Source organism: Cibotium barometz, chromosome 25 (genome assembly GCF_041138505.1).
Source record: "Cibotium barometz isolate CiBa-2024 chromosome 25, ASM4113850v1, whole genome shotgun sequence".
NCBI classification, from domain to species: Eukaryota; Viridiplantae; Streptophyta; class Polypodiopsida; order Cyatheales; family Cibotiaceae; genus Cibotium; species Cibotium barometz.
This window is the reverse complement of record NC_141070.1, coordinates 54,557,489-54,581,512: the sequence shown is the minus strand read 5'-3', so window position 1 is coordinate 54,581,512 and position 24,024 is coordinate 54,557,489. Positions and strand designations below refer to the sequence as shown.

Below are 24,024 nucleotides of genomic sequence, written 5' to 3'. Positions count from 1 at the left end.
GCTGCATTGAACACTAATTACTAGCAGTTTGCTAGCTCTTAGTTTGCTAGCTCTTAGTTTGCTAGCTCTTAGCTAGTGTGGTTGCACAAATGAACAAAACTAACTATCCAATAGAGTAAGAAGTAGTTGTCCCATTTCTTTAGCATGATTAATCAATCTTGCAGAGTTGAAGCTAAACGTACCAACATCGCACATTTAAGTTCATGCAGTCTTTCTTTGTGCAAAAGCTATACAGTTGTGCTGATGTATATATCAAGTTCAAATGATGATCTTGAGAGATGCCCCTTAAGAAAAGAAGACTTTGATAAAGCCTCCAATTTCCAGGAGGCCTCTACAAGCTCTTCAAGTTTCAACACCTACTCAGCCTACCTGCATGAAAAACAAATCAACCAATAAAGGGTTCTTTGTGATAACAAGATGAAACATGGTTATGGATACATGTTTTTTCTTTTTCTTTTTAATGTGATTGGGTAAACTTCAAGTTGTGCTACGAAGAGGGAAGGTAAGGCCAACTTAACTCAGAGGTTAGTAATAAGCCATGAACTCTAACAATTAAGGGATGCTATCACCTCTCTACCATATGAGTGTGCTGGTGATATTGGAACTTCCACCTCTTGAACGGGTTCAGGGTTCTCATACTCAAACATTCTTAGTGACCTCAAGGATGACACTAGGTATATCTAAGGGTTTGTGGGTTAGGTTATTTGGATGCACAATGTCAAAGATGTTTACTTGTTTGGTCTTCGTTCTAACTCCTCCCGAGTATGTCTGACCATATCCTTGATCTCATGAAGTTGTTCCAATTCTTTTTACATAGTTGGGATATGAACCAAGTTTCTCTTTGTTTGGTTTCGTTTTTGTTTGAGTGTCTCCAGTTTGCTCAAAACCAGCATGTGTGTCCACACTGAATCGAAATCCTCATCAATATCATTCATTTAGACTCTTCCATCAGGTGTTCCCAAGTTCACTTGTTTCATTTTCTTTGTTTCCTCCCCTTTTATAGATTTCTTTCTTCTATGGCCCCTCTTCTTTTTTGGATCCCACTGCTTAAGTAGCTTGTTCTACTTTCTTTCCACAACATGTGTGTTTTGAGCCACCATGAGTCTCGTTATTGCATTCACAGATGGGTTAGGATTTCTCAAAATTGATAAGTGAGTTTTCCCACCTAGTAAAATCATGTTGAGAGGTGTGATGGTATGACCATTGTTTTGATTTATAACCACCACTTTCATTGGGAAATCTTTGATCCAATGATACATGCCACAAGCCACAATGATAACATGTTGTAGGTGGCATGTTGGAAGATGCAACTTGGGTGATTGGTTGGTTTCTAATGGGACACTTAGAGATTTGGTGTGGTCCCTGACACTGATAGCATTAAAGAGGCGTTCTCTTGAGAGTAGCATTGATGTCTTGACCTCTTCCTACTACGACTAGCTAGGATATTGGTTTGACTCCACCTTTTGCATCAACTACATAGTAGTTCGGATAAAGCTCTATGGAGTCCTCAGAGTGAGGCATTGTACAAGTTAACCTCTTATTCTAGACACTGAAAAGGTTCCGCAAAACCTATTTGATTCAGTAGTGTGATCCTCAAGGGTGGAGGTTAAGGTCCCAAAACTCGTGGGGGGAATGACACAAATCTCTGAAATTAATCTTCGCTAAAGTGTTGCCTTTAGCAAGGGGCTTAATTGTAGAAGTGTGATGTCCTGTGACTTCGAAAGCAATACAGTTAGAATCCGATGCTTTAGCTCCTTTGACCATGATATTATCTTCTAGTTGGATGGAATTTATTGTGACTTCATCCCATGTACTGATCCCTTTAATGACTAAGCCATTATAAATTGCTTCATGGTTAAGCCCATGGATGAATCTATCGAGTAATTGATTATTCGAATAGTGTGCATGAGGAAGGCAATGAGAGCTCAAATGCTTGAGATGGATAATGAAATCTCTAACCAACTTCTCTTCTTCCCTCTCAGCTTTGTGTAGATGTGAAGCTACACCCCATGAGACTCCTTCATGCACAAATTTATTCAAGAACAATCTCCTAAGAGCAATGAAGTTCAAGCGTTCCTTGACTCTGAGAGTTCTATACCAATCTCGAGCCTTAACGTCTTGGAAACCTCATTTCGTTCTCCTAGGGCCTTAACTCCTTCATCATATGGTCTATATGTAGTAAGATTTGGTTCAGAGGTAGCGGTTGAGGCCAAACCTCTAAGGTAGCTAGCTACGCGGTCAGAAAGACTGGTAGTGGCTTGACTAGTGAGGCATGGTTAGGGTTCTCACTTCTTGGGACTGGGTATCCTTTCATCGACTCAAAATCTGACGATGTATCATTGGCCCCTAGTATAGGTCTTTGTACAATGCTAAATTGGGTTCTGACCAAAGGTCCTGAGCCTAGTATACGTTGGTACGCGCCTAGCTTGATAGATGTGCTATCATCTAAATAGGCCTCTAATACATGATGCATGTGAAAATGGGGTGTGAGAAGGTTCTACAAATGCCCCGGACAAGTTTGGAAAATTTTTATTTTTTTTAAAGGGAATTTTTTTGGATTGTCTAAAGTTTTTCTGAAACACATCTTTTGTGTTTGTTAACCCTTCTAGCACCAGAAATAGTGTATTTTTTTCAGGTCAATCAAGCACTACGGGCGCTGGCTTCCCATAGTTAAGGAAGCTCCTTAACTATGTAAAAATGTAAATTTTTTGAGAGAGTGACACAAGTTGCGTCAACACGATCACAAGAGCCTAAAACATATATTAGGCAAGTTTGTGTGAGCACTTTATGAAAAATTTCTATACTCTTTTTTTGTGCCCCCGAACCTTTTACCTTTCCACTTTTTTTATTTTTTTATTTTCACTTTTTATTTTTACTGTTTACGGGTTTAATTTTTGGTTTTACCGAAAAGGGGTTTTCCTAGAAGGGGCCTGCTCATGCATTAAATCCATCTAGCCACTCAAAATAAACTTTTGGACTTTTTTGTCTAGTGGCCTAAAAGCATGCATGCATTAATGCGGCCAACTAATCAAGATGCTGAAATTAGAGAGAGGATTAAGCATAATTAACTCGTGTTAATGGAAAAATACAAAAAAACTTGCAAAACGTAGAATTTAATCTACTTTGCAAATCTTTCTCGAATTTCTATTTCTATCCCAATTTCTCCATGTAAGGAGTCTAAATCGGGATAAACCCTATGTTCAAAAATCGATTTTGAGGTCTATTTACCTATATTTATTCAATTTAATGCCCAATTTTTTGGATTTTATTTTTGAAGTTGAAAATATGCAAAAAAACTAAAAAATGCAAAAACCAACCAAAATATGAAATGCAAAATTGAAAACACAATTTTTACAAAAATCGACAAAAAATAAACACAAATTTGTAATTAAATGGATATGATTTTTTAATTTGCATAACGTCAACCATGTAACATGCCCATTTTCAATAATAATACATACCCATGAATTTATGGTCTTTTGTGATGTAAAAATCAACAATTTTAATAAACGAGCTGTTTCCACTTAGAATCTTAGAATTTTGAGTCCAAATTCGGAATCTGCATGCGATTTTACCCTGATATAGGATTTTATAGCATCCAAAATGGATACCGGATCGAGCCTATATGTAGTTATTTTAGTTATTTTCAGTTAAAATACGATAAACTTAAATCTTAATAAATGCACGACCGAGTGTCCGATTGACAAATGGTTAGCACGTCTATGACCAGGGATGTCTAGGTACCAATCAAGTACTCTCTTGTAAGAGGGCATAAAGTTGTGTAAAGAATCCTACTGTTGTTGAGAAATGTTGTGCCATTGAGCCCAAGAGTTGGTAGAGTGAGTTGAGTATAATACATTCTTATAATACAAGATCACATCAACATTTTTTTTTTCATAACCTAAGGTCATTGTTGAGAGACATAGCAACATATGTTTTATATAGTCATAGAGAGGAGGGGGAGTCCTCTCTTAAGTCTATTCACACCGGGGGGAGAGAGAGAGAGAGAGAGAGAGAGAGAGAGAGAGCAGCTAAGGACACTCTACCCTCAAGGGTGAGAGGAGGCAAGAAATATTATGCAGAGGGCTTACTTGGAGATGGGCAAAAAATGGCTTGCTGGAAGAGGAGTGCAAGGTTGTTGGGTACAGTACTGCACAGAGTGCCGAGTGCATACGTTATGCAGAGTATCAGGTACGAGCAAATCAAGGTGCTGGGGTGTCTCGACCACGAGGTACTGGGGGGGTTATTTAGCTGTAGGTATGTATGGGTACAGGTGCAAGGAAACGGAGAGCAAAGCGTGGGTGCAAAGGACGGTGTACGGTGAAAGTACACCGATCTATGGCTTGCATGGGCCTGGGGAAAGGAATGGTACCTGCGCCGCGTGAGCAAAAGTTATGGTACGCATGTACCTTCCGGGTCAGAGGCAACATGGGCGTCCATGTGGCGGTCTGTGTGGATCGTACACTAGGGCGATCGGACTTTGGTCCTTCCGTGGGCGCTCAAGTGTGTGTACGGAATCTTAGCATCATGCACACAAAAGCTTGCACCTACAATGATGCTCAAGAACAAACAAATTGGTCTTTAACCTTTCAAAAAACTAGAATGCCACTGTTGTGGCTCCCTATTTGTCTCCCCAACAAGTAGTTAGACAATTCTTCTTCTATATGAAGTTTTGTATGAGTGTGTACTTGTTGTTTGGGTATCATAAGCCAGTAGGATGATAATAAATATTGTTTAAAAAGTTAACGATGCTTTGATTGGAGTGAAGGATAATCAATATATTGTTTTAAAGAATGTTCAGAGAAAATAACATTTCTCTTAATAAATTTGTATTTAAGGTTTGTTTTGAGAGTTTGCAAAAAAAAAAAACGGTAGAGCAAAAATTAATACAAAATTTTAGATGTAGGGTTTGGAGGTCCATTTTGGGGTACCGACAATCGAAAGGATGTTTGGAATGTCCCCCGATTTATTAATTCGAGAATTAAAAACCCTTGTTGGGGATGGAGGGAAACGTGTCAAGAGCGTGCGTGGCATATGCACATGTAGCCACTTGGTGGTGTGTTTTGCGCGGCAAGTGAAGCTGTTCAGTTCGTTCACAAATAGCAGACCCAGAGTTGAGTGTGTCACTGGGAGGGATCAGAGGCCATCGCTCCCTCGTGGCTGTTCACAAGGAAGGTGAGCTTTCTTCTGCGAGTGGTCGTTGCGAGAGGGTGGTGAGTTATTATCATGGGGGACCGGTACAGATCGATCTCGACGGGCGAGGTCGAAGAGGGGGGGCGGCGGACAAGGGGGGTATTCTCCTTTCCTGGCCTCTGCAACACCGTGAGCACGGAGATGGCGCAGGAGTACCTGGGCAGGGTGTGCTTTTACTTCACCATCTTCGGCTCGGCCTTTCTGCTGGTGGGCGCCATCTCCATCTTGCTGCCCCTAGTTTTCACGGGATTGTCCGTGCAGCACATGGTGGCCTGGATCCTCATCGTCGGCGGTGTGGCCGCCCTCCTGCACTTCCTGCTCGTCTTCGGGGCGCCCGGCACCACCTCTTTCCTGCTGCTGGGCATCCTGCCATCGGTCTCTGGATCCTCTTTCAGGCGAGGGTGAGGAGAGGCTCCGCCTTCGTGTGGCTACTCTTCGACTGGTTCATGGTCCATGTAAGATCAGCTCCCCCTCTCTTTCCGCAGCATTACGTTCGTGCATTTGGCTTATGTATTACCTTCGGCATTTGGCATTTGTGTGTATCACCACAACGCCGTACATTTGGCATGTGTGTATCATGTCCGTACATTGGACTTGCTGGCATGCGTGTGATGATGTCCGTACATTTGACACGGCATGTGGGTGTACCACGGCCGTGCATCTGGCATATGCGTATATTTGGCATGTGTGTGTACCACTGCTGTACATTTGGCATGGGTGTGTATCATGGCCGTACATTTGACATGGCATGCGTGTGTATCACAGCTGTACATTTGACATGTATATATCATGGCCGTACATCATTTGACAGGGACTCGTGAAGCTGCTGATGGGCTATGAGCTGCGCAGCTTGAAATCATGGCCGACACTTGCTGGCTCTGGCACCATCTCTATCATCCTAGCCATCCTCAATGTTGCCCTAGCTGGTGCCTATGGTTCCCTCTCCTTGGCATCCTCTTTGGCATCGCCATTCTCCTAGTTTCCTTGATGGCATACCTCGGTAAAGCCTCCACTTTCTGCATTAGCCTTTGCCTTTGCATTTTCACTTTGGTTAGGCTGCAGGCATATAAAGTTGCTTCTTTTCTTTATGTTTTGGGTCTTGCTTTTGCTCTCTAACTTCTCTTTGCCATTCATTTTCGCAGCGAATCGAGCTGCGGATCGGAATCCTCTTCTTGAAGATCAAGCTTAAATGTCTTGCAGAGTGATTTCTGATTGATTGTATCTTCATGTCACCTCATTGTTTACAAGCGTGACGGATTGATTTTGTAGTGTGTTTGTACTCTAGTGTTGCGTTTCACTCCGTGGGGTAGAGGTGTACATGGAAAAGTGATCTCCCACCTTTCATAGAGTAGTTGTACAAATTTCTTTCCTAAGATAGTCTCTTTGTTTCAATTTAGTTTTTCTTACGGTGATGAGCTTTTAAATCTGCAATGTGTGTTGTCTAAATGGCCGTATGAAACTAACTCTCCCTAAGTTGGAGCAATTTAAAGGTTTTTGTACTCTTATATTGGTACATACATTATATTATATGCAATTGTGGACCAAGTTCTTATATCGTGCCATACTAAGGGCTAAAGCTCGTCTAGAAACATCTTATTCTTTACTTTGGAATTTTAATTTTGTTTAGTTCATTATACTAAACGGATGTTGGCTTGGAGTCGGTTGAAACTTGGCACTAGTTTCATAAGAAGTCAATTTTGTGGCTTTTAGCGACACCTATAGATATATTATCTCTTTAACTATTAAGGTTTTGAAGATATTTGTTTTGTTGAAAATACTCTCAAGACAAGGTAGTAATTGAAAAAATAAACAAGTTTTGATAATTCTAAAAATTTTGTATTTCATGGTCATCATTTATTTTATGAAAGAAATCCTCTCTCTCTCCTAGAGAGAGAGAGAGAGAGTGTGGTGTGGGCTATATCCATCTCTATATCCTCCTCTCTCCTTCTCCCACCCTCCCTCCCTCTCTACCTTTCATTCTCCCTTCCTCCCTGTCTCTCCTTATCTCACCCTCCCGTGGGCTATATCCATCTCTATATCCTCCTCTCTCCTTCTCCCACCCTCCCTCCCTCTCTCCCTTTCATTCTCCCTTCCTCCCTCTCTCTCCTTATCTCACCCTCCCTCTCTCTCTCCTCTCCACCCTCTTCCCTCTCTTTCTCTCCTTGTCTCACCACCACCCAACCCACACTACCCTCTCTCCTCCTCCCATCCCTCTCTTTTCCCTCCCTTTCACCCCTCTCTTTCCTTCTCTCACCCTCTCTCTCTCTCCCTCCCTTTCACTCTCCGACCCTCCCTCTCTATCCTTCTCTTACCTCCTGTCCCCCTTCCCTCTCTCGCTCTCTATATCCTCCTCTCTCTATCCATCTCTTTGCTCACTCTCTTTATCCTTCTCTTCTCTCTCTCTCTCTCTCTCTCTCTCGATCATCCCTCTTCTCTCTCTATCCTTCTCTTGGCTCTCTCTCTCTCTCTCTCTCTTCTCTGTGCTAACTCTCTCTATCCTTCTCTCTTTTATATCTCCTCTCTCTCTCTCTCTCTCTCTCTCTCTCTCCTTCTCTTATCTTCTATCCTTCTCTTGGCTCTTCTTCTTTCTCTCTCTCTCCCTCTCTCTTTATCTTTCTCTTTGCTAACCCTTCAGTCCTTCTCTTTGCTCACTCTCACCTCCCTCTCTCTGTCTCTCTACCCTTCTCTTTTCTCTCTCTCTCTCTCTCTCTCTCTCTCTCACACACACACACACACACACACTCTTTCAGTCCTTTTTTTGCTCTCTCTCTATCTTTCCTCTCTACCCTTCTCTCTCACTCTTTCACTCCCTCTCTTTCACTCCCTTTCTTTGCTCAAGCTCTTTATCCTCCCTCTCTCTCTCTCTTTCCTTCTCTTTTCTCTTGCTCTCTCTCTTGTTTTCTCTTTCACTCACTCTTTTTGTCCTTCTCTTTGCTCACTCTCTCTATATTTCTTTCTTATTTCTCAACAAAGATTACTTAACTCATGTTTTGCATATAGATCCTCAAGTCTACAAATTCTTCACTACATTATTCATCCACACAATACAGAAAATGTCGATTCTTTATTGGTTTGTACGTATATAAATATCATTGTAGAGGGGAATGATGTCTTATTGCAAAATCCCAACATGCATTGCTCTCTCCCTTTTTCTCTCTTTTTTAATATGAAAAATAGGATCATGACACAATCATAAACAATTGCTACAAATATGATCATGACAATCATAAACAATTGCTACAAATAAGATCATAACCCAGTCACTACAATGAGATCTTCATCAAGACACCCCGAGTCCACTACATCCTCTTCGGGATCAATACAAAAAATGTTCATGCCTAATTTTTTTGCTACCATAGCACAATCTCCACATCCAGCATAAAGCTCTACTAACACTTGTCCTTGTTTTACATGAAGGCTTAACAAGCTATCCTAAAAGTCATATCCACGTTGAGAAAATATCTCTCTTAATTCCATTAAAAAATGTAAGGCCCTTATTTAGGAGCACATGAAGAGTTAACTCCATACCTCGCCATGTTATCCTAACTGGGTGTCTACCCTAGTGCTTTATGTTGCACAAGGATCAATGATATAATCAGGTGAGCAAGGTTGTGTATGGTTTGTCCAACTATGCTCATGAAGGTAGCAATGACAAGGGTATGTATCTGCACAAGAGTATGAGATGATTTTTTGTAGCAAAAAGTGATGCTCAATGGAAACCTCTATGGTTAGTGTTGCTTACCTCTTTTTTAAAGGTCCTTCCAAATCTGCGTTGTACATCGCACATTCACCAAGGTGTCCAAGGAGAAGCTACAACGCTCGGCGTGAGCTATAATCGTTGCCACTTGATACACAGTATCAATGACAATAATAGAGCCATTGTCGTCTAAGATGGTCTCACAAATCTAAAGCAATGCATGCTCCTCTCCATCTATGTGGCATTAATTAGAATGATATACACAAAAAATGTAAGCATGACATACACACACGCAACATATGTACAACAACGCACAAGGTCTTAATGAAGGGAAAATAATATAATCACTTGTGCATGTACAGAGATTTCATGGTGGGACAATGTCATTGGGGAAACCATAAGCAGACCCTCCTGTGGCAATACAATCACACGCTATGTTTGCATGACACCTTTCACAGTACAAGTACTTTCTCCCACGTTGGCCTTTAGTAACATATCAAAGACATGTTCTAGCTCCTGTGGACACTATTGGTGCAGAAGTGCCGACCTATCTTCAAAGGATTCCCAACACATGCAATCATCTTTCTAGAATGATGTCCTACCACACCATATGTATCAATTATTATTACAGGATATGAAAGACACACCTTTACAATCATTTCACATGTGGTCACAATTGATTATTACACATGTTAACGTCAAGGCTTCTATAACGATAGAGGAACTAGCACTTTGATGTTTGTTTTGGGAGCACCGAGGAGGACTACTGTCGTGGTATGATGAGACACTCCTACAAAGCATACATTTTGTCATGGTACGACGAGACACTCCTACAAAGCATACATTTTGTAAGTGCATGCACCACAAAAATACTTTACATTATCATTACCAATGAGTAAAATCATACCTCGCAAATTCATTTGGATTGGAATCAGGTCACCCAGGCTAGGTGGATGAATTGGTCGCAATGGTGCATTTGGCGCTTCACCTCTTGCCAAACTTATCTGAATCCATAACTTAATCTATATTATTATGCAAATAATGTAACAATAATACCAATGAACCACAAGTAAAAGACTACCCTACCTGTGTTGCTGCATGACCAACTTATTCAACCTTAGGGGTTGCCTCAATCTTGCGTGTGCTATCATTAGAATCACTTTTGTTATATTTTGATGGAGAGGTATCAGAGTCATCCTCATCTTGTAGTGACTTTCCTTTTCCCTTTCCCTTCGTTGCCTCCTTTTTTGGCACTTTTACCCCTTATCCTCTTTATCATCATCATCCCCTTCATCTTTCATAAGATCTTTACCTTTTCCTTGAACATGTGATTTGTCACGTAGACTTCTAGGCTTTATAATAGAATTCACCATTCGAAAAGATATAAGAACTTGGAAAGTCAAGGAACAATGGGCATCTCTTGTATATCTCTACATCCCAAAGGTCTCGAAGTTGCTATGTGTATGCATACATCTTTCATGTTTTGGATTGCACCATTCTTTTAAAATTGCATGCACATCTGCAATAGATTTGTTCGCATGGCACTTACAAATCCATCTACACATTATTATATTTGTTCAGTTTACAAATATAAGAGTACAACCAAGTAGTAAGTACGCTTTATGGAATGTTATGCACCTGAACAACACAACTTGCTTGGTAGCCTTGACGACGACAACAGGGTTCGAAGCTACCACACCTTGTTTCTTTAGAGATCCCACCATTTCCTTGAACAGCTTCCCAAAATACATTCTCTTAAGATCGGTGAGGTCATCCAGGAATGTATCTGAAAAAATTACCTAGTACTTTTTTGATATTTTTGCCGGCTACACCCTGTGCTCCAATCTCATGCAATCTCTTTGAAGCCAATCCTTGAATAAACTTGCATTTGCTGCATTGCCATTGAAATTGTTATTCAAACAAAATAGAGTACTTTGTAAATATCAAGAAGATAGAAAAAGTAATTATTACATAAATCTAGATCCTATGCATCTTCATCGATAAACCTTATCAAAGGAGACAACCACATGCTCAAAGGCCTCGTCTTATTAACAGCCACTCCACAAGAGACTCTAACCTCATCATCTCATCAGCAATTCCCCCATGAGTCTCAAACCTGTAGCCTCAGCACCAGCCAAGTCAAGGAGGGCCCCAAACCTTCCACATCAACCCTAAAGAAAACTCCATCAAGACTCCCACAATCATGATATCTTAATAGTATCAAAATGTGGGTGGAGAAGCAGTTACTTGTAGCTCAAGGCTACTATGATATCTTAATAGTCAAGGAGGGCCCCAAACCTTCCACATCAACCCTAAATAAAACTCCATCAAGACTCCCACAATCATGATATCTTAATAGTCAAGGAGGACCCCAAACCTATAAAAAGCACATGGGTAGAAGAAGACAGGATCAGATCCTACTCAACAACATTTGATAAGAATCCTGCCACACAACGGGACATCATCACAAGCCAATTACTTCAAATGATGAATGTTGCTTCAATGAATCAAATGAGGAACTGAGAATCACCATCTCGTTTTGATGCATAAGTTTACGTTCCTCCGGATCCTTCTCTCTCTTCTCTCCCATTATTAACATCTCTTAGTGTCTCCACTAACAAAAATCACATGTAACCTTGCCGATGATTGCCAAAAACAAAGTGAGCCAAAAAAAGAAAAAAAGGGGGCTCACACAAATATAAAACTGCAATCATTTGCAAAAACCCCCCACCCCATTAGGAATTCCCAATACACCACTAGCCTCTTTATTCATTAACTAGCTTTTCTTATTCCTTTCGGAGGAACAAAGACCATTGAACGTCATTCAACATTAAAGCCATCGACAAAGCTTGTTCATATTCATGGCGATTCCCACTTCAAGAGCATGTGGTAGCAAGTTAGGATGAAGTCCTAAGTGATGTACTTCATGGATATATTATGAGAGTAGTCATTGTAATAGCATTAGGCCTCTTATGAGCCTAAAGTACCTGGCCGGCCATAGTTTAATGTGTGAACACTTATGGCCATGTATATAAGTGAATTTCTCTCATAATACAACATACTCTTCCATTGTGCAATTGAGTGTTACTCTTGCTAATCCTCTTGCTAATCTCTCTCCCTAATACATGCTAGTGAGTGTGTGTGAGTGAAGTGAGGTAAGAGGAGGGATGAGGACTCGCGACGGTGTGACAACGCTTGCGGGAGACACGGTGGAATTGCTTCTCAAGGAGTTGTAGAGCTTGGAGACCTCAAAGGTTACGAGCTCGGCCATTGGAAAGATCCTCACGGCAGTTGCGGTTCACCAGTAATCTCATTTTGGATGTGTTTCAAGGAGGGTTAGAGTGTGTTGCTATATATATAGGCAGTGATGTGTGAACACACTTAGGACCGCCGGGGTACTTTTTCCCTCTTTAGGAGGTTTTTTCCCCCGGCTCGTATATACGCCCATCCTTCTAGGGCTAACTTATCTTTTGTACATTGACACAATCTAATACACTTTGTGTTGTGTGCATTCTTCCTTCTTCTTCTCCAAGCTTTGTGTGCTTTCCTGCAACCCTAATTCCAACAATTGGTATCAGAGCAGGCATCGGCTCCCAGGGCTACGTCGCCAGCACCCTCCGACTCACGTTCTCCGATTGAGGTGAGTTTTCACGAGCGTTTGCAGGTCCCTATACTCTGCAATTAAGCCCATAGGGCTTGGCGTTCTCGAAATTTGCATCTGAGGTCGTTTCGGGCTCCGTTTTTGCATTTCAAGTTCTGCACAGGTGTTTTCTTCATTTTTTGGAGAAATTTTGACAGTGCAGTTTTCTACAAAAAACAGGCATACGTGTTCTATTGTGGACCGTGCTACATAGCACAAGTTGTCTTCTGTTCAGTCTTTGCTTCATTACAGGTAGCTTTTGCATCAGTTTCAGTCAGTGGCCATGGCTGATAACAGTAATGATGTATTTCGCATGTTGTCTGCTGAAGACAAACTGGATGGAGACATCAACTACCCACTTTGGGCATACATGATGCAGCATGTTTTGGTTGCAAAAGGAGTGTGGAACATTGTGCAGGGTACGGATGTACATCCAGGTTCTGTGGATATAGGATATGTTGAGGATGTTGCAGGTTCTAGCAGCTCTACTGTTACTGCTGTTTTACCCACTGCTGAACAAGCTCGTTTGGGATGGTAAAGATGCGCAGGCTCATGCCTTGATTGCACTTTCTGTCAAACGTAACATCACCCCACATATTCGTTCAGCTAAAACAGCAAAACAGGCTTGGGATATTCTAGCTGGTTTGTATGCACGTCGTAATGAGGCAAAAATCGCTTACCTGCGTAAAGAGCTAGAATTGAAGATTATGCAAGATGATGACATGAATGTTTTTCTTGCTGAGATTAAAGATCTCAAAGAACAGTTGATTTCTGCAGGTGAGATTATTCCTGATCATTCTCTTGTGCAGACTGTTCTTGATGCTTTACCTGAGACATATCAGACTTTTGCTTGCACGTGGAGACTTCTTAATGAGGATAGACCTGATGCTGTCAAGTATGATACTTTAGTCAACAAGCTCTTGCAAGAAGCGCAGTCCAGGCAAAACAGGGCCAGGCAACGTCAAGTTGATTAAGCATTTATTGCTGCCCAAAGAAGTGGTAAGCAGCCCCTTCCACTGTTTCTTCTCCTATTAGTAGGTCTGCAACTTCTTCTCCTTCCACAGGTAGCAACAATAAGTCTGAGAAGGCTCTTGATAAAGGCAAGAAAAAGACCAGGTGCAACTATTGTAAGGCAAATGATCATGTCATTAAGAATTGCCCTAAGCTAAAGGCTAAAGTGGCAAAGAAGAAAGAGTCAAATGTAGCCACAATAGCGGATGCTTCTACAAATGCAGATTCTGCAAATGTTGTGCAGGATACAGAATCAGGATACAGAATGGGCGTTTAGCGTGTATTGCCAGTATGACCCATCTGTACATGATGCATGTTTGGCAGTTTCTGTTGACTCTCATGTTTGGTATTTTGACAGCGGTGCTACAAAGCACATTACCTCGCATCGTGATATGTTCACTTCTCTTGAGGCTGTCCCTAATGGGAATACTCACATGTGCCAATAATGCTTCTTACCCAGTGAAGGGCATTGGTAAAATTATGCTTACTGCTGCAAATGGCAGCGCTTTCACACTTTTAGATGCTTTGTATGTGCCAGTGATAAAGAAGAATCTATTGTCTGTCTCTGCGCTTGCTAGACTTGGACTTGTAGTCAAATTTGTGGATGACAAATGTACTGTTCATGATTTGACTTCTGGTGATACGATTATTGTATTAGGCACCTTGTTTCGTGGGCAGTTTCAGATGCAAAACTATGGCATGCTTGTTTTGGTCATCTGAACTTTGCTAGTTTGCTGCGTTTGCAGAAATTTGATATGGTTGCTTCATTGCCCCCTCTTGAGGCACCATTGAAACATGTTTGTGAAGGCTGTATTTTGGGCAAAATGCAGCGTTCTGCGTTTCCAAAGGATGGTTCTGTGCGGGCCACTCGCAAATTGCATCTTGTACATAGTGATGTAGGTGGTCCTATGCAAACTCCGTCATTTGGTAAACACTTGTACTTCGTGACTTTCATTGATGATTACTCAAGGCATGCATGGGTATATCCACTGAAGGCAAAGTCCGAAGTGTTTTTGTGCTTCAAACAGTTTTTTCTTATGGTTGAAAATGTATCCAATTGTACTGTGGGCACCCTCCGTACTGATCGAGGGGGGGAGTACGTCTAAAGAGTTTGATGCATTTCTGGCTAGTCGTGGGATAAAACACCAATGTACAGTGCCGTATACCCCTCAGCAAAATGGTGTTGCTGAGAGGAAGAACAGGTCACTTTATGGAGATGGCACGAGGGCACCCTCCGTACTGATCGAGGGGGGGAGTATATGTCTAAAGAGTTTGATGCATTTCTGGCTAGTCGTGGGATAAAACACCAATGTACAGTGCCGTATACCCCTCAGCAAAATGGTGTTGCTGAGAGGAAGAACATGTCACTTATGGAGATGGCACGATGTATGGTCAAGAGCCAAGCTTTGCCACATGCGTTTTGGCTTGAGGCTGTCATGTGTGCTGCGTATGTACTCAACAGGTGTCCCACTAAGGCCTTGCAGTCTATTACTCCATACGAAGCTTGGCATGGCAGGAAGCCTTCTATTGGTCACTTGCGTGTCTTTGGTTGTTTGGCCTATGCTTTAGTGCCTGTGCAACAACGCAGAAAATTGGATGATAAGGCTGTCAAATGCATTTTTGTTGGTTATAGTGCTGAGAGCAAGGGTTACAGATTGTATCATCCGCAGTCAAAGCGTATCTTGATTAGTTGAGATGATGTTTTTGTGGAAGATGCTGTGCAGCCCTTGTTATCATGTACCAAAGAGACAGGTGTGAGCTCACGGGATGTATTTGATACGTTGTTGCCTCTCTTTACAGGTGGGAATTCAAATGTAAGTCCTAATGAGGCAAATATTCAGCCTATGCAGATTTCAAACGACATCATAGATCAGCCTATTTCTGATGCAGATTTACAAGATGTAATTTATGAGGACAGGGCTGAAAATGAGCAGGCTAGAGGTATGCCTAAATGGCTGGTGCAAACCTTGCGTGATAGTAAGATTGATGCACCTATGACTAGTCGTACTCGTTCAGGTTTTCAGCATGCTTCTTATGCATCAGATTGTTATGCTTTGGCTGTGTCTAGTATGTGTGAAGAGGAAGAACCTCTTTCATTTGATGAGGCACAAAATTCAGAAAATTGGTTGGCTGCAATGCAAAGTGAATATGATGCTATAATGAAGAATGGTACATGGTCTTTGTGCTATTGGTAAAAAGGCCATTGGATGTAAGTGGGTTTTTAAATTGAAACGAAAGTCAGATGGCAGTGTTGATCGCTATAAGGCTAGACTTGTTGCAAAGGGTTATGCTCAAGAAAAGGGCATTGATTTTGATGAGACCTTTGCTCCCACTTGTCGTATGACTACCATTCGTAGCATTTGTGCATTGGCAGCTCATAATGGTTGGAATGTACATCAGCTGGACATAAAGACTGCGTTCTTGAATGGAGATTTGCATGAGGAGGTGTATGTATCGCAGCCTCGTGGTTTTGTTCAAAGAGGACAGGAAAACAAAGTGTGCAGGTTGAAAAAGGCTTTATATGGTTTAAAGCAAGCTCCACGAGCTTGGTATGAAAAGATACATGCATATTTGACTGCACATGGGTTTCAGAATAGTCCAACAGAAAGTACTTTATACGTTAAACGTGTGGATGGTGTACAACTAATCATTGCTCTCTATGTCGATGACATGCTGCTCACAGGACCAAATGAGAGTCATATTGCTGATTTTAAAGCCGATTTGAATGCCTCTTTTGCGATGTCAGATTTAGGGCATTTGCATCATTATTTGGGGATACAATTTAAGCAGTGTGATGGAGGTATTGCTTTGTGTCAGACAAAGTATATTGAGACATTGTTGCGGAGATTTGGCCTTGAAGACTGCAAGCCTATTGGTACTCCAATGGAGACAAGTTTGAAGTTGAGTCTTCATGATGCTGGAGATCACTTTGATATCACACTCTATTAGCAGACAGCTGTTGGTTGCCTCATTTATGTATGCATTATGCATAGCCCAGGGTCTCAGCATTGGAAGGCAGTTAAACGTATCTTCCGCTACTTGAGTGACACCATACATCTTGGGTTGTTTTATCCCAAGGGGGGATCGTTGCCGCCAGATTTGCATGCTTTTTCGGACTCAGATTGGGCTGGTTGCTATGACACAAGAGTGTCCACAAGTGGTTTTTGTTTAATGCTCGGTAGCTCATGCATATCTTGGTTGAGCAAGAAGCAACCTACTGTGGCCACTTCTAGTGTTTTGTGAAGCTGAGTACAAGGCAGCTTTCACAGCTACGGTTGAGTGTGTGTGGCTCAGACGGCTTATGGCTGACTTGGGTGTTGGACAGGAGTCTGCCACCTCTATCTTCATTGATAGTCAGAGCGCATTGGCAGTTGCGAGAAACCCAGTTTTTCATTCTCGCACAAAGCACATTGAGGTGTATTATCACTATGTCAGGGAGAGACTCTCAGCAGGAGAGATCAGCTTGGCCTATGTGCCAACACCACCACAGGACAACCTCGCCGATCTTTTCACAAAGGCGCTTCCGCGTGAGACGTTCGAAGCTTTCCGCAAAGCTTTGGGCTTGCTCCCCTTTGTGGATTGATCTACGTCGGGCATGGCACTCCCCTATACATGAGTGCCAGCTCTCGTTCACACCATCACTCCCAGGGGGGATTTGTTGCCATATATATAGGCAGTGATGTGTGTGAACACACTTTGGACCGCCGGGGTACTTTTTCCCTCTTTAGGAGGTTTTTTCCCCCGGCTCGTATATACGCCCATCCTTCTAGGGCTAACTTATCTTTTGTACATTGACACAATCTAATACACTTTGTGTTGTGTGCATTCTTCCTTCTTCTTCTCCAAGCTTTGTGTGCTTTCCTGCAACCCTAATTCCAACAGAGTGAGCCATAACAGTGCAAGGCAACACATGTGCAGTTTTGAGTATAGGCAACGCCCGTAGGATGTGTAGGACAACACACGTAGACGCTGTTTTGATGAAGGTGGTCTACATCTATAGCACATCAAGATTATGTGGCACCATCTGATTCTACTTAGATATATTATATCTTCCAGTTTAGCTTCATTGTATATAAGTTTTTTTGGTAGTCCTTATATAGGTTATGAGATGACCTTCGTATGTGAAACATTTTGGTTGCTATATTTTAGTATAGTTTGTTATAATCATGAGATTTTTTGTTGACCATGTAAGGCATTACACAGGTGGCACATTTTTGTATAGTTTTCAAATGTATTATTTTTTGTGTATAATTTTCATTCATGTTTCTAATTATAGTTTTGGTCATTTACAAATGTATTTTTTTGTGTATAATGTTCATTCATGATTCTAATCGTTTTGGTCATTTATAAAATTTCAAGTTTCGTGTATGTGTGTGTGTGTGTGTGTGTGTGTGTGAGAGAGAGAGAGAGAGAGAGAGAGAGAGAGAGAGAGAGAGAGAGAGAGAGAGAGATTGTAGGAGATGATGAAATCTATGAGAGAGATTGGATTACCTATTGATTTAGAGTGGATTTGTGCCTATGTCCAATGCATCGTGTTGGGATGAACCCAACAAGTTTTGCTACATTAGAGCAAACATGCTGCATTAGAGTGAACATGCTGTATAATTTGTTTACGACTTGGTGATGCAAGTCAAGTTGCAATCATGGATGTTATGATACTCATCATTCGTGTCCCAAAGTGTAAGCTTTGAAAGGACATTGGCATAGTATGATTTCAAATTCATGTTCATTCAAGCATTTCAAATATGCTCCACACTACATGAAGTATGCTACCCAAGCACTCACACAAAACACGGTAAAAGAATTAAAAAAAAAACAATCTTGTTTTGCAAGCTTCATTTTCAAACAACCCTTGTCTAGCAATTTTATCATGAATTTATTTCTCTTTCTTAGCTGCTCTTATGCTGCCACACAAGCTTTCTTGATGCTAGCAGCAAAGGTCATTGCATCTTAATAGTGGCTTTTATGACGTGCGCCGGTTTTTTTCACTACGTTATGTGCTTGCACTTTTTTTGTAATAAACCGTGCGCTGTATTTTCTGCTATATTTAGTGCCACGTGGCTTATATATATGTGCCTTGGTAGCCTACCACATGGTTTACTGTAGTCGCTTGCTTTTCTACAAGAAGCTTAGGCTACCCAAGATAATAATTTGACCTCCAAACAAATAAATGTTGGCCATAGAGGAAGTGGAGCTCATGAGCGAAGACTTGGAAAGGATTAGCAATCTCGATGAGGGAGATGCGGAGGTAACCCCGAGCTCCTCAAAAGCTGCTAGTGCCACCCACAATGGCCACCTCGATCATGTTGGAGACCTGGACTTGGCCCTGGATCTAAATGGTGCCATTGTAGAGGCTGTACATAGTTTTGTCAGACTCTAAAATGTGAAGGTGTCAGGTGTCTTGTTCTTAGCAGGAAGATAATCCTAGAGAGAGAGAGAGAGAGAGAGAGAGAGAGAGAGAGAGAGAGAGAGAGAGAGAGAAGATAATCCGAGAGAGAGAAAGAACACTCTGTATATGTCATTTTTTACCTTGTTGTCTTGATGGTGAACCCGATTGACTTCTCTCAGCTGTGCATATCATGAGTTGACCCTTGCAGCAGCTGCCTTGCTTCTTGCAAGCCATAGGAGCAACGCCCTTATCACCGCAACTTCAACAGATTGTGCTGAATTTGAAAGCATACTTACAGGGGATGACGCTAAAGCGACACTCGTCGCCGTCAATAAGCCTCAAGTACCTTGCAAGATAGAAAATTACAAATTCATCACCAAAATTGAATCTGACTTTTATTTCATTACTCAAGTCATAGGACTTTTGTGTATGTTTATGTGAGTGAGAAAAATGTGTCTAGGAAAAAGAAACCATACATATAGTATGGTGGGGAGTTGGCACAGTTCTCCCAAAAAATAATAAACATAATGAACATGCCCTTCCCCCGTTTTCAAAATAACACTTTTGTTAGATAGAACTTGAGTGTTGAAAGTAGCCATTACTTTGTTTGAAAATAAAACATGGCTCTTAACAAAGGCAGAGAAAAACGAAAATACCTTCACCGCTCTGCGTTACTAAAGTTGATGATGCCACGAGTCTCATTTTGATGATGCCACGGGTCTCGTTTTTCAATTTGCACTGTGCACTATCACCAGCCTTCCTTTTGTTTAAGGATTTGAGTGGTTATCGGTGGCTCCCAAAGAGGTAGACTTGAACTCACGTTCATCAATTTCAAATCCCAACATGTAGCTCGTAGAGAGCATGGTGTCCATACTAGTAGCTCGATCCTCGGTAATTATTAAGAACTTCAACATGCAATCATGCTACTGTTTCGTGCTCAAGGGCACATCAATCCTATGTTCCAGTTAGCCATGAGGCTTCTAGATCGATGCTTTTACATCACGTTCATCAACACAGTATGATCATGAATGTATTCTGGCAAACGATTGTTCAAGGGACCTCATTAATCATATATTAGCGACATGATTAAACGTATTGTAACTTATTCTAACTGCACAAGAAACTAAGAGTTATAAAAAAAAACGATGCTAACCTGTGTAAGATCCGTCATGCAACAACAGAAGAATAAGCACCCATGTGCTAGTGGGCGCTGCAGTGTGGCAGTTTGGCGTGGGCACTGAAAAAACAAAGAGAAGGTGACGCTTGTGTGCTGGGTGCTGCAAAAAGCAAATGAAAGCAAAGGGAAGGTGATGGAAGGTGATAGTGGTAGCCGCGTACGAGGTGAAGCTTGTGGCCATACCAGATGGCTTGCCACCGGAGCACGGCTGCCATGATAGAGTGTGCAGAAGCCATGGAGGAGCTCCGCATACCAGATGGCTTGCCACCGGAGCACGAGTGCCTGAACGATAACGTTTGCAGACGCTATGGAGGAGCTCCGAGAATCGTTCGGAAGACTGATCGTGTGTAGTGCTTGTGTTCCTGTGACTTGTATTATCACGTGTTAGATGTAGCAAACAAGGTGGGCGTGCAAGGGGTGGCCTTGTGGACGACTCCGGTGCATGCAGATCTTACTGCAGTATTGGCTGATCAGTCTGTAATTCGCTTCCGAAATTGTATCATGATTCCTCCTCCTGATGAGTGATCGATATCTTTGCTAGGTTAAGAAGGTGGATCCAAGCTTGTAACGTCTATCCCTGGCATGCTACCCGTTGCGTGCTTCCTTAATCCGACAGAATGAAGACGTTGGATTGGTTGTCTTGTCGGAGCCGCTTCTTCTTTGTCTGTGAAGATAGATATACATAACGACGAGAAAATAAGAAAACAATATTTTTTTTAAAAGTGTGTTTTTTTTCTTTTTATTGCATTGCCACGTGGAGCTTGCTAAAGGGGCGGCTTTTATATTAGCTTGGAAAAAGAAAAACCTCGTGGGTCAACATATATTTTAGCAGAGCATGTGTGTCCCAACTTCTCCTTTGGGGTTTTGTAGGCATGGAGAAAGCTCTGTAACCCTCGCGTCGCTCATGTGAGTACATGAGTACGGTAGCAGTGGAGAAGATCTCCGGCATTCTATGGGCAGCTCAGCAGGTAGCTCAAGAGCGCTTATGGAAGGATTGCTTTGCAGATCCCTCCCACTAGTGAGGGACAACCAAGTAAGTGCTTTTGCCATTTTGTTGAAGCAAGTACCCAAAGGCCCCAGATCTCGAGCAGAGAGTCAGCGACGAGTCGCTGTGGTGGATGGATGGCCTCTACAATCCACGCTTGGTCAAAGACATGCTCCAGAAAACGGAAGAAGAGTCTTCTTCTGCCAGATCTCCAGAAGCAGCAGTGGTGCTTCAAGAGGAGAAGAACAATAGTGGCAGTTGGGAGATACTTATCTTACAGGATGCACCCCCTTCTTTGGAAGAAGGGATGCTCCCTGAGACTTCGGTCGAGAACATTGTATACATCGTGCGCAAGTGCACAAAAGAGAGAAACCTAACCTATGCTCTGCGCCTCCATGCTTACGTTCTCAAAAGTGGGCTGGAAGCTCATAGATTACTGGGGAACTACCTAGTCTTCATGTTGGTTGAAGTTGGAAGCATGCGCAATGCTAAGAAAGCTTTTGGCAGGTTGGAGTGCAGGAGTGAGTCTTCCTGGGTTTCTCTCATTAATGGTTACATTAAACGTGGGGAGTCAAGGCATGCTCTCACCCTATACCATAAGATGCAAGAGGATTCTCTACATCCAAGTGGGTATATTTTTGTTGCCTTACTGAAGGCCTGTGCTAAGCTGAAAGATGTGGAAAGAGGCAGTGAAATACATGCAAATATTGTGAGAAAGGGGTTGTTAAAAACAAACCTGTTTGTTGGCAACACATTGATTGATATGTATGTCAAATGTGGCTCACTTGGAAAAGCGCGGGAGGTGTTTGACATGCTTCCAGTTCGAGATGTAGTCACATGGACTGTGCTGATTGGAGGATATGTGCAACACGAGCGTGGTGCGGAAGCATTGAACTGTTTTAAGGAGATGCAACTCGAGGGTGTCTCTCCGAATACTATCACGTTTGTTTGCAGCTTGAAAGCCTGTGGCAGCATTGGAGCCATAGACAAGGGCAGAGAAATACATGCCGAGGTCACCAGAAAAGGGTTGTTGGAAAGAGACCTTGTTGTCGGCAACGCATTGGTGGACATGTATGCCAAATGCGGCTTACTTGCAAAAGCGAAGGAGGTGTTTGACAAGCTTCCAGACAGAGACATAGTCTCGTGGAATTCACTAGTTACAGGATATGCGCAACACGAGCGTGGTGAGGAAGCACTCAATTGTTTCAAGCAGATGCAACTTGAGGGCGTCTCTCCAAATGTTGTCACATTCGTTTGCAGCCTGAATGCCTGTGGCAGCATTGGAGCCACGGACAAGGGAAGAGAAATACATGACGAGATTGTAAGAAAAGGGTTGTTGGAAAGAGACCTTCTTCTTGGCAATGCATTGGTCGATATGTATGCCAAATGTGGCATGCTAGCAAAAGCGCAGGAAGTGTTTGACCTGCTTCCAGTTCGTGATGTAGTCACATGGACTGCACTGATTGCAGGATATGCACAACATGAGCGTAGCGAGGAGGCACTGAACTCTTTTGACCAGATGCAACTTGAGGGTGTCTCTCCAAATGCTGTCACATTTGCTTGCAGCTTGAAAGCTTGTGGCAGCATTGGAGCCACAGACAAGGGCAGAGAAATACATGCTGAGATTGCTAGAAAAGGGTTGTTGGAAAGAGACGTTATTGTTGGCAATGCATTGATCGACATGTATGCCAAATGTGGCTTACTTGCTAAAGCGCAGGAAGTCTTTGACAAGCTTCTGGTTCGAGATGTGGTTTCGTGGAATTCACTGATTACAGGTTATGTGCAACATGAGCAGGGTAAGAAAGCACTCACTTGTTTGAAACAGATGCAACTTGAGGGTATGTCTCCAAATGTCATCACATTTGTTTGCAGCGTGAATGCCTGTGGCAGCATTGGAGCCACAGACAAGGGCAGAGAATTACATGCTGAGATTGCTAGAAAAGGGTTGTTGGAAAGACACCTTGTTGTTGGCACTGCCTTGGTTGATATGTATGCTAAATGTGGCTTGCTTGCAAAAGCACAGGAAGTGTTCGACAAGCTTCCAGTTCGAGACATAGTCTTGTGGAATTCACTGATTACAGGATATGCCCAGCTAGGAGAAATTGACAATGTTCTCTATATTTTTGAAAGAATGAGAGGAGAAGGCACTAAGCCAGATTCGGTCACATTTGTTTGTGTTCTTAATGCTTGCAGTCACGCAGGTTTGGTAGATAAAGGCCAGAGGTACTTTTTGGCCATGAGCAAAGACTGTGGCATCACTCCAACTGTTGAGCACCACACTTGCATGGTTGATCTCCTTTGCCGTGCAGGCCAATTAGACAAGGCAGTAGGAATGATGAAGAAAATTCCATTCCATCCCAATATTGTGATGTTGCTTATCGTGTTGGGTGCTTGTCGAAAGTGGGGCAATGTGGAGCTTGGAAGACATGCCTTAGAACAGGCATTGCAATTGGATGAAAGGGAAGCTGCAGCTTATATTTGTATGTATAACATCTATGCAGACGCTGATATGGAGGCCATGACAGTGAAATGAACTCGCACGGAAGAAGCCAAGACAATGTTGGTGGTCTGACACTAGTGGGACTGCATTCGTTTTTGGTTGGGGATATAAGACATTACCAAAGAAAAGTTATTGATGCAAAGCTAGAAGAGCATTGCCTCAATATGCTAGAGCAAGGGTACACCCCATGTTTGCATTGGGTATCACAAGATGAAACTGATGATGTACAGAAAAAATTGTTATTTGGGCATATAGAGAAGTTGGCTCTTGCATGTGCCTTAATCAATTCGACTTGTCTTGTTAAAAACATGCAGGTTTGTAATGAGTGGCATTTGGCTATGGTAATTATATCAAAGACAGAGGAGCAAACTATTCAAATTAGAGATGCTAACGGCATCCCTCGTATCCACAAAGGAAAGTGAGATATTGTGG

General features: G+C 42.2%; 1 protein-coding gene and 1 pseudogene across 2 annotated transcripts; both read left to right on the top strand.

Annotated features, from left to right (window-relative positions):
* The first annotated feature begins 5,140 nt into the window (after window positions 1–5,140).
* LOC147624743 (uncharacterized) lies at window positions 5,141–6,567 on the top strand (annotated as a pseudogene). Its single transcript, XR_015269163.1, has 3 exons — window positions 5,141–5,648; window positions 6,005–6,193; window positions 6,336–6,567. The product of XR_015269163.1 is annotated as an uncharacterized LOC147624743 (transcript).
* Window positions 6,568–21,225: 14,658 nt separating this feature from the next.
* Window positions 21,226–23,625, top strand: LOC147624742 (pentatricopeptide repeat-containing protein At4g39530-like). Its single transcript, XM_086819872.1, has 4 exons — window positions 21,226–22,624; window positions 22,730–22,888; window positions 22,983–23,036; window positions 23,174–23,625. The coding sequence occupies exons 1-4, from the start codon at window positions 21,226–21,228 to the stop codon at window positions 23,623–23,625; spliced, it is 2,064 nt and encodes a 687-aa protein (XP_086675998.1).
* Window positions 23,626–24,024: the final 399 nt, after the last annotated feature.

Coding starts and splice junctions, on each gene's coding strand:
- LOC147624742 (XM_086819872.1), top strand. CDS start 21,226: ATGGATGGCCTCTACAATCCACGCTTGGTCAAAGACATGCTCCAGAAA. Junction 22,889..22,982: donor TTATGTGCAACATGAGCAGG/GTAAGAAAGCAC, acceptor TGCCTGTGGCAG/CATTGGAGCCACAGACAAGG. Junction 23,037..23,173: donor GCTGAGATTGCTAGAAAAGG/GTTGTTGGAAAG, acceptor CACTGATTACAG/GATATGCCCAGCTAGGAGAA.